We start from the raw sequence: 14,496 nt of genomic DNA on the forward strand, positions 1-14,496 counted from the left end.
TTATCCCGTCTGTGGTTGTGGCAGAAAGCACCCCCTTCCCAAAGAGGCTGCAGATTGAAGGCCCCTGCCTGCCAGATGGGCTCGGCAGTGGCCGTGGTTATCTCTGGGGCCTGGGAATGTTCATGGTCGGACGTATGAGATTTCCTCTATGAGGCTCTGAGCAGGCTTGGAGATGGGGGAGGGCTGGGAGATGGTGGGCGGGAGCGGGTGGTGGAGAGCAGAGGCAGGGAGCAGGCAGAGAGGCCCCTGCAGGGACATCTCATTCGGGCTGAATCTAGGCTTGCTCTGAGAAGAGGAAGGGAGGGGACTCCATGTGATTTGCCCTTGCTCCTCTGGGACCTGAGGGCCCTCCAAGGAAAGGCCAAACACAGGCCACAAGAAAGGGGCCTGTGTTATGACAGGAGCCCCAAACTGGCCTACACGGCTCTGAGATTAAGCAAGCCACAGCCTAGTTCATCACAGCTGACCCCGTGACCTCTTGGTGTTTTCCTGAATGAGGCACCACCACAGCAGGGCCAGGAAGGGCTGTAGTCGGGCCTGCTGCTTCCTCCCATGCAGTCTGTAAAGGGCCCTGATCCAGGCCTGTACTATGGGTACAGAACCTCATCATGCCCACAGTGGCCATGGCTGAGGAAGCAGAGGAAGCATAGGAAGTCTTGAACTTAGCATGGCATTTGGGAAGCTATTATGTGCCCCTTGCCCTTCTGATCTGGGCCCAGCCAGTGGCTCCAGAAAGCCCGCCAAGATGATTGCCCAGGTTTCCCCACTGTGGATCAGTGGATGCTTGGCAGGATGGGGGAGCCTTAAGACTCCATCCCTGGTGGCTTGTGCCCTTCTTCCTCCCAGAGGTGGCCTTGGTGGGTGGTAGCTGCAGCCCGACTTGCCAGGCTATACTGAGACTTCCAGGCCTCCAGCAAGCTATCAAGATGTCTGGCTTAGGATGATCATGTCTTATTGGGTCTTGGGAAAGTGGTTAACTAACTACTTTATATGGATTGTTGGAAAAGTCAGCCTCTGAAGAAATGGGTTGCAGAAGGCGGCCAAGGCCAAGGTCCACACCCCATGCTCAGCCCTGTTTGGACTCACCCTGGAGTCAGAGTCCAGCAAAGCCTATGGCCAAGCATGACTGGTGTCCTACATCTTGGGGTTTATCCCGGTCAGTTACTTGGCTTCCCTGGTGGCCTGTACATGGCTGGCAGAGATGTGCTTGAACCCACCCCAGTGTCAGTGGGGCTGTGGCTCAGGTCCTCCCTTTGGGTGTGAGCAGCACCCCATGGGTCCCAGGAGCATCTGGTTTTATGAATGGTCTGAGTGGACCCACTTTTTATAGCTTCTCCTTTTGGGGGAAAGAGTGATATGGAAAAGGGAGCTGTGTTCATTTAAAAGGAGTTGCTTTTAAGCCATGAGGAAGGCAAATAGCCAAGATTTCTTAATCTTGTGGCTAATCCACTAATAGAAAATAGTGTTTCATGTAGTTCCCAAAGAGAGCTAATCCTCAGTAGAGGTGGGGGCTGGGGGATGCAAAACCGTCAGAGAAATCCTATATCCCTGAGATAATGTGAAACAGAACCACGGACCGTAGGCTCAAGGGACCAAAAGCTCATTTTCTATTGTTTGCAGCAGACTGTGGGGTAGGGGGAGTGGCTAAAAAGATGGTTGCTGGGCCTAGAGAGATTGGGAGGAATTTTTTTAGAAATTGTTTTTTTGTGTGAATCGGCTGTGTGTGATCCTGGGCATGTTAGCATGTCAGACATCAGCATGAGAGGGGAGCTCCATTCCTTCCCCTCTGAGGTTCAGGCCTCAAAGATTTTAGTCATCATCAGACCAGGACAGAGATGGGAAGGGGAGGAACTGGACTGCTTCCTTTACTCCCACCCATACCTGCCGAAGCAATAAGGCTTCCTCCCTCCCAAGACTAGCTGGTGGGGCCTGGCCCCTCCTACTGCCCGCCCCACTCTCCCTCTATCCCTTCAAGCTCACCAGGTCCAAGACCCACGCTGGGGTGAGTATTCCTCACAAGCTGGGTGGACCCATCCCTAGATTAGGCCTGCCCTTTGGCCTGGGGGACCTGGGCTGGCAGGCACCAGACCTGTGTTCCCTGCATTCCCACAGCACTCAGGGCTGGGCATTTGTCCATCCAGTCAGTCCTCAGTGTGCACCTGCTGTGTACCAGGTGCTGCCTAGGAGCAGAAGACAGTGATGAGGAAGAATAGACAACAATCTCTGTCCTCGTCACTGGCATGCAGACTGACTGATGTCCACAGGCTGCTCGAGGGGCACTGACGTGAAGGCCCCTGAGCTGCAGACCATTAGGTACTGGTTGGTGGCTGGGGCCAGGAGGCAGAGCCTTGGGTGGTGTGAAGGTGCTGCAGGCCCTGTCTGCAGAGGGCTAGGCTGGCCCCTTGGTCCCCCAGTCACTGCTGACATGTGGCAGCAGGCTAGCAAGGGCACCACCAGCAAGTCAGGGTCCTGCATGTGTACACACACAGGCGTACACCAAGTGACAAAGCTGGAGTTGGCAGGATACAACGCAGAGCTAGGGTAGGCAGTGGGGCCCGGCAGCCCTGCTTTGTTTTGATAGCTCATGAGACCCCACAGCAAAGAGATTCCCCCTTTATTGTATCTGTTTTAGATCTTGAGAATCTGAGTAAAGTTAAAACCATGCTACAGGGGAGATTAATTCAACATTTTTCATCTTTGCAGTGAAGCCAAAGGAAAGTTAGACATTCAGTGCAGCACAGTTGAGACCAGGGGTGTTGAGTCAATGGCCAGCCCCAGGACATTTGCTCTGGCCTGCCACAAATGTCCTCAGTGGTGTGGCTGGGTGACTGCGCCCTCTCCCTGAGACTCAGAGCAGCAGGGGCCACGCCACCTCTGGCCCAGTTATCTGGCTCCTGTGTTGGTGGGGAGGAGACTGGAGAACCCTGGCCCCACCAGGGAGACCTCGTGGGGGCGCCCACATCAACCACAACCCGGGAAATGATTAAAAGGAGCTTTTCATCACAGGAGAACTTAAAGAAGCAGCCAGACCACCACGTGCATCAATGGCTCACACCCTCCCAAACCTGACCACATGCTGCCCTATTTGGGGCCTCGTCAAGCCCCATCTGTGCCCATGGCTCCCCCAACATCCCAGAGCTCAGCCAGGGCAATGGCTAGAGGAGTCATGTTCCCCATAGTGCATGCCTGTGCCCAGCCAGACAGAGCAAGTGCTACATGCATATTAGCTATTAATATGAATATTGCAGTGACTTTGAGAGATGTGTTTTACAGACAAGGAAACTGAAGCCCTGAGTCTGGTAACTTGCCCAAGGCTGCTCGGCGAGTTAGTGGTCAAGTTTCCCTTTGAACCTAGGCCATATAGCTGAGGAGCCTTCGTGCTTACCGCATGGGACCAAGGTTCCCCACTAGGAATCCCTCAGTGGCATTTTCCAAGGGCCCACACCCATGAGGGGAGGAAGGCAGGCATCCTAGCAGTGGGGCCAGGGCAAGGAGGCTCCTAGGGTAGGAGAGCGGGCAGGCCTCAGGTGGGTGGGATTGGGCAGGGAAGGCAGTATTGGTGGGCAGCATAGGGCCTGGAGGGCCACGGGAATGCCATGCCGCAGAGTCTGGCCTTTATTCCTGAGCTCTTGGATAGGAAAGGGGCACGGAGAAGCAGTGAGGAGGCAGAAGGTGAAAGGTGTCCCAGGAGCAGGGCAAGGGGAGTCACCAGGAAGCCTAGGGTGAGGATGGGGACTGAGAGGGGCACCTGAGTGCCAAGAGGGAAGTGCCTTGAGCCCTGCCTGGGAGGCCCTAGTGCAGGAGGAGCCCAGCCGGGGCCCGGGGATGCAGTGCCTGCCTGAGTCTGGTGAGGGTGGAGCCCTGATGTGGCTGCCCCTGCCAATGGTATGCTGACCAACCCAGTGTGGCCGCCAGGGGGCCTGGGATAGCATGACCCTGTGTGTTCACCCTCCTACTGCCTCTCCCAGGCTTCACCCAGCTGCTGCCTCTCCTTTCTCTCAGTCAGTGTGGCTTTCCATCTTGCCCCATCAGCCACTGATGCCTTATCTCCTGGCCTCCCTGCAAACCTGACAACCCAGGCCGGTTGCAGCTCCCCTTGCCACTGTGTTCCCAGCCCAGGCAGAGTGCTTGGTGGGACACATGGCTGGATGTTGGCTCCGCCTCCACCCATCAGTCTGGCCCAACCACCCTGTCCACCTCCATACCACCTGTCTTCCAGCTCAGAGGAGGCTCCCATAAGAACCAGTACCACTCACCAAGGAGGGCCCCAGGTACCACCACCCAGGGCTCTGCTAAGAGCAGGTTGTGGATATGGGGAAGGGCCCTGGCCAAGGTGAGCAGGAGGCCCCTGGGAAGAGGGGCTGCCCCAGAGCTGGGGGGCAGGGGGATGGAGTGGGGAAGCCTCGAGTGAAGCCTGTACTTGGAGAAATATTTTTAAGGATCTGGCCACCCTTGTTCTTTCCTGCCCCTAAGATGTTCTTTGCTGTCAGTGGTGATGGAGTAGCTTTCCCCCCAGCCCAGACGGGACTGGTGCTGCAGCCATGTCAGTGCTTGGAAGCCCCCAAGAGCTAGGGTCCCTTGTTGGCTGCCTGTGGTGGGTGCCTGACAGAGGTATGGGAGTGAATGATATTGTTGGCTGCCCCCAAGGAGGGTCGTGAGTGTCCCACAACTCCTCAGTTTTGGAGAAGTTACGGCTTCAGCTTCCCTGCCATATTTGTACATGAATGCATGAGGGAAGCCTTCAGCAAAGGTGGTGACGACAATGGTCATGGGAGGAGGAGCAGCTCCTGGAAGGGACCTGTCTCTGAGGGTGTGCCCTTGGTCTGTTCTCTGAAGTGCCAGTCTGTCCATTCACTTCCGTTTCATGGACTATAGGACCAGGTGGCTGTGGTCAGTTCCTAGGTCGAGGCTCTTCTCCCAGAGTTTATTCTGGAACCAGCGTTCTACAAACTGGCCACAGGCATGTGGTAGCAGCATCCTCCCCGGCTGTGCCTACTCAGACCTGTGAGCCTGGTGAGGCAGTGCCAGGCAGTGGAGGCTTCTCTGTTCCCTTCTGTTTTGAGCTGAGGGCCCTGGGGCCTATACCTCTTCCCTGCTCAATCACTTGAGGCCAAGCACCCTGGCCTCCTGACAGTTCCAAGAGTGTGCCTCAGGGCCTTTGCACCTGCTGCACCTAGTACTTGGAAAGCACTTGCATTGGCTCATCCTGTGTTGCTTTCTCCCAGAGGCTTCCTGTGAGAGTTGATGCTCTTCTTCCCAGGCCGGGCAGCCCTGGCATCAGCCCTATAGCAGGTGAGCCGTGGCAGGGGCCTGACTCCACCTGGAGCTCAGTCCCAGGTGGCCAGACACACGCTCTGCTCCTGTTCCCCTTGCCCTCTCACCAAACACAGAGTGAAAAGGGAATGAAGAGGCCTTGAAAGGAAATAGAAATGAGAACTGGGAGAAAAGCTAAGAAAAAAGTGCAGGACAAGCCCACCTCAAGAGAAAACCAGGCCAGGGAGAAAAAGAGGCTGGGGCTGAAAGAAGGGAAGATCACACTGGGAGGAGGTGGCCAGCAGGAGAAAGGAGGGACAAAGGAAAAGCCCACGTAGCCCAGGGAGAGTGCTGGGGTGTAACTAGACCTGGGGGGAGAAAGTGGGCATGAAGGACTGTACGTCACTCCACGGGGTGTGAGGCGCAGCCAGGTGTGTCGCACCTGTCCTTGTTTGCTCTGTTTCGCCACGTATGAGGGTGGGGGCTTCACCCTCTCCAGAAGCACTATGCTCCCACCTCCTCTGTTCCTGTCCAGAGAGGAACTCTTCCTGTACCTCTGCAGAGCCCATGGGAGTGTCACACTGCCTATGCCCCTCGCCAGCTGTAGGGTCATACGGAGGCCCCTCTGAACTCTCGTGATGCCCCAGTCCCCATCACATACCTCAGAGGAGCTAAGGCTCTCCCCCCAGCCACCTCAGAGGCCAGCAGAGCTGCATAAACCCAGGCTCTGTCCCAGGCACAACACCTGAGCTGGTCAGTTTGTGCCATTGGTGGGCGTGGAGGATGATATGGCATCTGGGCTCAACTGTTCCAATCTCGGAGGCCTGTGGGGCCCATAGCAGGCTTTCAGCAGACACCTAATTACTCTATGTCAGTAGAGAAGGACGCATCTGAGGTAGTGAGGTGCAGACTGGGGGTATCTGTTGAAATGTCCCCAGTGTTCCTCTTCTACTTGGAGTTGGGGGCCCAGGTGCCAGACATGTCTCTGAGGACTTGTATTTCAGTGCAATTTCTTTGGGCATCACTACAATTTTTAGGGGGCTAAAAATAAAAGCCTGTCATTTTAAAATCAGTTCTTTTTATACCATGCTCAGAAGGCCCTTTAAGGTGTTACATAAAACTTCTTACACATCTTGAACTGCGAGTGAGAGAAGGCACACTCGCTCTCTGAATGTTGCCCCAATAGGACAGATCACAGTGTCTCCCCTGAGCAGGAAAATTAGGATTCAAATAGAATGCCATTGTTCACCCTCTCTTGGGGGGATTTTCCTTGGAGAGCTCAGGTTGATGAATCACGGCTGGAAGCCCTACCACCTGGCCCGAGCCCCTAGATCCACTGTCCAGCTACTGAGAGCCAGCCCAAGCTAGCCTGTCACCATGCTTTTGGTTTTGGTCCCCAGCATCTCGGCATCCTGCCTGTTGGGTCACCTGGATTGGGCAGTCCCTCCTTCATCCCCACCAAGGAGCTTTCCAGGATGTTCAGCCCAATCGCTGACATCACCCTGGGTCCTGTCAAGGCCCTCGGCTCCCCTGCGCTGGACTCTGCTCTCCAGCCTGCAGGGGCCTTGTGGGTCCACTGCCCACCCCCGTCTCCCCTCTTCCTTCCCTCCTCATCCACTGGCTGCCCTCGATAGGATCCTCAGTAGTCCCAGTCTTAACAATGCAGTGCAACTCTGCTGCTGGCTCAGGCTTCTCAGACCACCCCATGCCTGCCAGACCCTCTCAGCATTCTTGGAGGTCCTCATACTCAGCCTGTGCAATCTGGAGCCCGTCTTCTGCCTCTCCTGCAGGGCCGGTCCTTGTCTTGTGTTCTTGGTCTTGGAGCACATCTCCTCTCTCAGACCCCCATCTAACTCGTCACCAGGTACTGGTGCTTCATTCTTTGTGGCTCTGTCTGGTTCTGTCCACTTTCCTTCCTGGCTTCTCCTGCCCCAGTCCAAGCCACTGTCATCCCCTCTCGTTCTCTCTTGCCTGCACCTCACCTTCCCACAGCTATGAAGCCACTCCCAGACTGTCCCTGTGTAGTAGCCAGAGGGATCTCAAATCCCCTCAGCCTAGCACCCTCCTGCTCTGAGGGTGAAGATGAAGCTGCTCGGCGTGACTTGCAGAGCCCAGCCCCATCTCCTGTCTCCCCCGAGGCCCCCTCTTCTTGCTCCAGCACACGCGCCTCCTTTGGTCTATCCCTCCTGTTTCTTACCTTAGTGGCCAGCTCAGGGCCTTCGCGCACACCATTCTTTGGGTCCCGATCCTCTTCCTGCCCCTCTTGCTCCTCTGTCCCCCCAGTGCAGCCCACTGTCTATGCACCTGCATGGCATCTGCCTCGTTGAACTGGGGTGCACCCTGTGGGCCCAGCCGAGTCTGCGTATTATCATCCTGGGCCAGGCACAGGCCAGCACGGGGAGGTGCTTTGTGAGAGTTTGAGTAAGTGAAGAGTGAGGCAAGGGTCAGCAAATTTAAACAGTAAAGATTTTAGGCTTTGTGGGCCATACAGCCTCTGTCAACCTGCCATTGGACCCAGAAGGCAGCCAGAGACCATATGGAAGCCAGCAGGCATGTCCATAAAACCTTATTTACACAAAGGGGCAGCTGGCTGTAGTTTGCTAACCCTTGGTCTCGAGAACAACAGAATACATTCGATGGCAAACCAGTGATTTCAAGGCCAAGGTTTTCTTGAGAAGGGCCATGGCTTCCAGGAAATTGCTGATAACAGAGTAGGAAAAGGGTTCAGAAATGAGCCCCCAGGTGAACCTGGGGCAGGTGTGACTTTGAAGATAAAACTTCTGGAGCCCTGCTGACCACACCCCATGAAGCTTCCTGACACTGGCCATGAGGGCCTTGACTTGGGAGGCAGACAGTATCGGGTGAGGAGTGACAGTGCCCCGGCCATAGGGTCCTCATTCCGGCTTCCTGTCACTCCGATTTAGGGCGAGAGAGGTACCTTGTTTAAAGATGAACCTTGTCTTCAGGGGATGGGGCACCCAGCAGTGACCTAGGCGAGTTCCACAGCGTGTTTTGGGGCTGATCACTTAATGCCGCAGTGGCACAAGTGCTGGTGAAAGAAGCATTGACAGTGAAGCGATTGGGGCAGCTTCTCGTGGTGCATCCAGGAGGAGGTTCTTGTCACTATGTCCTTTCAGTTCCTATAGCATTGAGTTTTCATGGCTCACATGAATTATCCTTACGACTTTTGTAATAATTCCAAACCTAAATGTTTAGCCAGGTAAGAGACTGCTTTTCAGGGGGAGGTGACACATGAGGCCTGACAATGTGAGGGGGTGGGTGACCCTGGGGGCTGTCCATTCCCACTATGGCTGAGGTAGGAGCTTCTGCTCATTTAATTTGGAGCAGCTAGGCCAGGCAGCCTAAACCAGGACAGCAGGTGCCGCTGCTGGGTGAGGACAGGTATCCCCGAGTCTTTCCTCAGGCTGCCTGGGTTTGGGCATCAGGGCTGGAAGTGTGATGGGACACCAGCAGGCCTCTCTTTTGGCATTCTTGATGGGGACAGAGCCAAGATGCACACTGCACAGTGCTTTAGCATGCGCACTGCAGCCAGGTCACCTAGGCTCACAGCCTAGGCTTGTCACTGATAAGCTGTGTAACTTTAGGCAAGTTACTTAATCTCACTGTGCCTCAGTTTCTTCATCTGTAAAATGGGGATGATAAAAGCCCCTACGCTTAAGGTTTGTTGAAGTTTTTGGCACACATGAGCGTCCCATGAAAGTCAGCTGCCAAGAGAAGCCCACAGAGCAGAGAGTCAATCATCAGGATGAACCGCCCTGAGCCCAGTCCCAGGACCTCCTGCTGGTCCCCCTCATGTTTAGGCTCCACACCCCAACTACACGGAGGACTTAAGAATGTTCCCAGGGTGGCACCAGGTCCCAGGAGAGGGAATGAGCTGCCTGGTTTCTCCAAGGTCGGCAGACAGAAGGGGCCGCACTGTGGGAGAGTTGGACCCCAGCAAGAGGGAGTTCTGGGAGATGGGCCATCTTTCCTGGCCACTTTGCCCAGGCTGCCCCTCTAGCAGCCAGAGCCCTGGACTCCTCAACCCCTTCGTCAGTTTCCCTTTACCCTGCCCCAAAGCCAGAAGCCATGGATGCTTGTGTCAGGCAAAGCAGTTACCCTTGTTGACACCTGGCACCTGACACAGCCTGTACCTCTTTGGGGACCTTCTGAGGGGCTAGGACCAGACCTCTGGCCCCTGCTCCCCTGTACAGAACACAGGGTGAGAGGCAGTGTGATCAAGGAGCTGTTTGGAAGGTCAGCGCTCATTTTTCCTTGAATAAATGAAAGTCGTGGCTTCCAGGCTATGGAGTGTGGACCCAGGGAGGCCGCAGAGGTATTTGCCTGCAGAGCGCTCCTCACCCTCCAGGGCAGGTGTGGCCTTGTCTCCAGCCTGGCGAGGACAGGCGCTGTGTAGCAGGAGAATTCCCGGGGTGGACGGAGCATGAGGCGATGAGAGCAGCCTGCTTGGCTGGGCCCCGCTGGGAGTTGGGCCACTAGGCAGCAGGCGGAAACGGCAGTGGCCTGTGTACACCCAGGTAGCACATATTTTCTGAACCCTCATACGGGTATATGGGGATGTGCTTACTTTTTGTTCTAAACCGACAGGTAAAGATCATACATATTCTGAACAAGGCCACATGATATGGCTCCAAACCAGTCTGTGCCAGGGATGCCCCCCCCCACACCCCTTCTGCCACCTCAGATGCTCTCCTGCCCTCCTCCCACAGCTCCCGTGCAGCTGGGGAAGCACGGTGGCACTGTGGTGGCCTGTCCTGGCTGCTCTGGGCCTGTGGCCCAGACAGACTCCCTGCAGGTGGCCTGCTAGCCCTCCCACCTGTGTGTGCCACCAGCCCTGAGTGTGTCTCCACTTTGCCACTTGGATGCCCGATGGGGCATTTCCATCATGGGGGAACCCCTTCCTTCCCCTTGTAGAGGGAAGGCACACCAGCAGCATTTGAGATTTCCATGTTTCAGCCGGGTGCAGTGGCTCACGCCTGTAATCCCAACATTTTGGGAGGCTGAGGCGGGCAGATCACGAGGTCAGGAGATCGAGACCACGGTGAAACCCCATCTTTACTAAAAATACAAAAATATTAGCTGGGCGCAGTGGCGGGTGCCTGTAGTCCCAGCTACTCAGGAGGCTGAGGCAGAAGAATGGTGTGAACCCGGGAGGCGGAGCTTGTAGTGAGCCAAGATTGTGCCACTGCACTCCAGCCTGGGTGACAGAACGAGACTCCATCTCAAAAAAAAAAAAAAAAAAAAAAAAGATTTCCATGTTTCACTGTCTATGAGGAGTCACCATTTTCTGTGAAAATGAGGCCCTATGCTTTATTAAGAAAATTTGATTTTTAAGAAAAATATAAAAATTTTTAAGAAAGTAGAATTTTTTTTTTTTTTTAAACTACATGGAGCAGAGAATGCCAGACAGCATTCTAATGTACAGAAATCCAAAAAGCATCCTGCTCTTCCAGGCCTTCTCCTGGCTCAGAGTGGGGGCAGCTGGGATCACATGTGCTGGGAAGGGCCTAGTGGACTTCTTTCTCCCTGATGGTGGCCACCACCCGGCACCTTGGCAGAGAAGGAACAGGGGAAGCCGAGACCAACACAGAGATGACACAGCTCCTCTGAAGCTAGGCTGGAGGGGAGAAACTGCCTTGAGGGGTGTTGGGCCTCGTAAAAGCCTGTTTGTCTACTGTGCTGTGAAGTGATCCTCAAAGCTCTGAGACGAAGGCCTCAACGGGGTGGCACCCTTCATGCAGGGGGCTGGTTGTGAAACAGGTGATGCTTCTCTTTTCAAATAATTTAGACACATTCAGTGGTCACATTCCTACTGAGCTGAAGTATGGGCCCCTATGGAACTAAGTGGAGGCCCTTGTATTGACATTGGCCCAGCACCTCACCCACGTTTTCTGGGCCCACTATCTCCACGTTTGCAAATTGGGTTCCTGTGAAAAGTTTGAAAAAAAAAAAGAGGCAGAAGAGGAAAAACAGGCTCCTCTGCTGCGGCCTTGAGTTTGGGGCCATCGGAAAAAGTCTGGATGAAGAATGATTTTGGCCCTGTGAGTTTCACAGCAGCCAGTGGAAACTTGCAGGAATGCTGCCCCAGGCCAGCCAGGGACTGTTTCCGCTGCCACTTTTACAAGCTGCAGACCCCCTCCCCGGCTGGCTGGCCAGCACAGGGGGAATGTGATGGTCTCTTTCAGCTCAGCTCTGCCTCTCAGGGTGCAGTTTGTGTTCCATGGGCACCAATTTTTCCCGGCTCTGTCCAGTGACACAGGGTTCAGAGCCCTCATAGCCCCGATTGGCTCGTTTAGAAGGGGCCAGCCACCAGGCGGAGCACCCTCCACAGCAGCTGATGTCTGTGCAGGACGCTGCAAGAATTTATAGCAGCCTTAGAGGGGGAAACTCCCTCCTAAAATGTTTCAGTGTTTTATTACATGTATGAAAGAAAGTTTCCTTTCCACTGGACCAAGGCCCAGGACTTCATGGAGCCCCAGGGAAGGGGGCAAAACCTCTTGGGAAAGCACACGGGTGAGGTTAAACTGACCCTCCTGATGCCTGTGGGCGGCACAGTACTGGAGTCAAGGCTGCCATACTCACATGGGCTCATCCAGTGGCCAGCAGGGGCCTGGCATACAGTAAGGCACTCAGCCAACCCTAAAGAGGGAAGTGAAATGACGCCAAAGGTGTCATGGCCAGCATGGTCCAACCTGCACAAGTGATGAGTGGGGCAGGCTTGCTCTGGTCCAGCCCCTCTTTGGGGAGCATGCGGGCTCCCAGACAGTGCTGCCCCTCTGCTGACACTCTGTCCAAAGCCAGAGGAGGAAGGCAGCTTTTCCCAGCCTCTCTGGGAGCTGTGTCTACAAGACTGGCCCTGGCCCATGAAGCACATGCAGCTCCAGCAGCTGGGGGCCTTTGGCAGGCCAGGCAGCCAGGTCCGCAGGTGAGCCATTGTGCTGGGTGTGTAAGAGAGGCCAGGAGAGCAAGGGCCCACCTTCAGGAAGGCAGCATGATGACAAGCATGGTCAGAGTGAGCAACTACTGGGCTGCTGAGTTACCTAGGCCATGAGCTTGGTTGTCCTGTGCACTGGGAGGAGAAAGTGGGCTCAGAGAGATGAAGTTGTCATGTCCTGTGATTGCCCTGGGCTGAAGTCCCAGATGACATATCCTATAGTAGTATTGGTTGGACTTGGACAGGCAGAGACCCTCCTGGGATAAGGAGAGTCACCTCCCTGCCTTTGTCCTCTGCCAGCCTGGGAGGCTCTTCCAGGTGTGAGGGGAAGGACCCAAGTGGAGTGCCATCATTTGTGGGTGCAGTTTTCTCACCGCTGGAGTGGAGGTGGTTGACGGTCTCCAGTTGTTTATGGACAGTGCCTGGTTCAGACAAGGAAGCTGGTTTTGCTCCAGAACTCCAATATAAATGCCAGGCCACCAGGGTGGGGGGTTCCTGACCCCTTGGTTCTCTTTAGAAATGACCAAAGGCTATGGGACCTGCCATCTAGTTTCCCTCACTGTGTCCCCACCCCCTGCCCACAAACATCAGAGATCAGCCATCCAGAGCCAGGAGAAGCAGACATAAAGGCAAGGGCTGTCCCAATAGCACCAGAGACAAGGGGCCTGACAGAACCCCTGGGTGGAAAGAGCCAGCTGGCATTTGGGCAGTGGCTGAGGCGGCCAAGTGGGGACTGGCCAAGGGGGTCCCTAGAGCAGCCTGGTGGCCCTTCTGTGTTCTGACCCAACCACTGTTTGTTTTGCAGACAGTCTCCATCCTGGAGCAGCGGTTAACACTGACAGAAGACAAGCTGAAGCAGTGTCTGGAGAACCAGCAGCTAATAATGCAGAGAGCAACACCGTGATCAGGGGAGCAAGAATCAGGAGCTCGGTTGATTTGCGGGTGGCAGGCCAGGGATTTGTACTGTGGGACTTGGGTAAATAAAGGGGACTGAACTCTGTGGGAATCACATCCATACCGGAGCCCTGGATTTTTGCAGTTCTGCCCTCCACCTTGCTATCTGCACCAGGAGGCTCTCCACCTGGCAGCCAGAGGTCCCCAGTGGGCCGGGCTCACACACAAATGATGCTTCAGACCCAACTGAGAGGACTACATTTTGCTTAATGTAAAGGAGCCACTTGAAAATGTCTGCTCCCTCGGGGTCCTCTGGAGGAGGTGGCCCCACGATGCCTTGATTTTCACTCATCATTTGGACACGCGACTGGCTTTTCCTACCTCTGCCATGGCGTAGAAATTGACTGCACATTGATTGGATGAGCCGGGGGTTTTCTCTAAATCTGACTAAAGGCCCAAAGTGCGCCCATCTGAGTCAGGTTTGTTGGGAACAAGCCCTCTCAAGTGGGTGGTGGCTTTTCAGTGGCCCTGATTTCTGTTCCACATGTGTTCCCTGTAGCCAGGTGACTTCCTCCTTGCGTGAGTGAGGGCACAGGAATCTCGAAATTAAACCTGACTTCATTGCACTTGTTGCAGGAGTGGCTTATGCTGGATGACACTTAATCAATCTTCCCATCCCCAGGGCCCAAACAGAATGAGAATGGTGACTTGGGAGGGCTTCCACCAGGATTGCCTCCGAGGCCAGGACACCCCTGTTTTCAGGTGTTCAGGGTGTCGGGGAACAAGGGCAGTCAGAGCCCTTGCATGCACCCACCTCCCTCTGGCTGGCCCCTACTGACTGCTTCTGTTGGGACTCAGAGGCCTCAGGCACCCGAGTTTCCATTTGCTCCTGAGGGCTTCCATAGGGTCCTACCTCTGCCCCTGTGCTGGGGAACCCAGAGCAAGTGTTTTTTCTGTGTCTATGTGTCACCCATGCCTTCTGTCTTCAGCTTCTTGGGGCTCAGCCAGCCAAGGAGGTCTTTATCCTCAAACACACCTGCCCTGCCCTGGGGAATGGGAGGTGATGGTAGATCTTCCCAAGCGCTGTCAGTACCACATGGTCAGTGGGTTCACAGCTTCTGCAGCCTCCAGGTGGAAGCAGAGCCTGCATGCCTCAGAGCCTGGACTGACAAGAGGGCAGCTGTGTTGAGTCCTGATGACGGGAGGCTTTCTCTGGCCTACACTGGGTGGGGAGGGAGCTGCCTGTTGCCAGCTGTGTGGCCTCAACATTGTGACCTAACCTCTCTGAATCTTGGGTTCTTATTGTGTGAAGCAGTTGTGATACCCTCCTCTGGTGACAAGGTAAGCAATGCACTATGCTCAGTGCAGAGCAGGTGCTCAAGAGAAGCCCATCA

General features: G+C 55.1%; 1 protein-coding gene across 4 annotated transcripts in view; it reads left to right on the plus strand.

Moving 5' to 3' along the window:
• Positions 1–13,728, plus strand: part of POC1A (POC1 centriolar protein A) — a 79,795-nt gene extending 66,067 nt beyond the window's left edge. For all 4 annotated transcript variants that reach the window (XM_032161376.2, XM_058442622.1, XM_032161377.2 and 1 more), the window contains one exon: positions 13,014–13,728. In XM_032161376.2, coding sequence (XP_032017267.1) covers positions 13,014–13,112 — 99 coding nt within the window. In that variant the 3' untranslated portion in view covers positions 13,113–13,728. The remainder of the gene's footprint in view (positions 1–13,013) is intronic.
• The last annotated feature ends 768 nt before the right edge of the window (positions 13,729–14,496 follow it).

The sequence above is a fragment of the Hylobates moloch genome, unplaced genomic scaffold (assembly GCF_009828535.3).
Source record: "Hylobates moloch isolate HMO894 unplaced genomic scaffold, HMol_V3 SCAFFOLD_8, whole genome shotgun sequence".
Taxonomy (NCBI): domain Eukaryota; kingdom Metazoa; phylum Chordata; class Mammalia; order Primates; family Hylobatidae; genus Hylobates; species Hylobates moloch.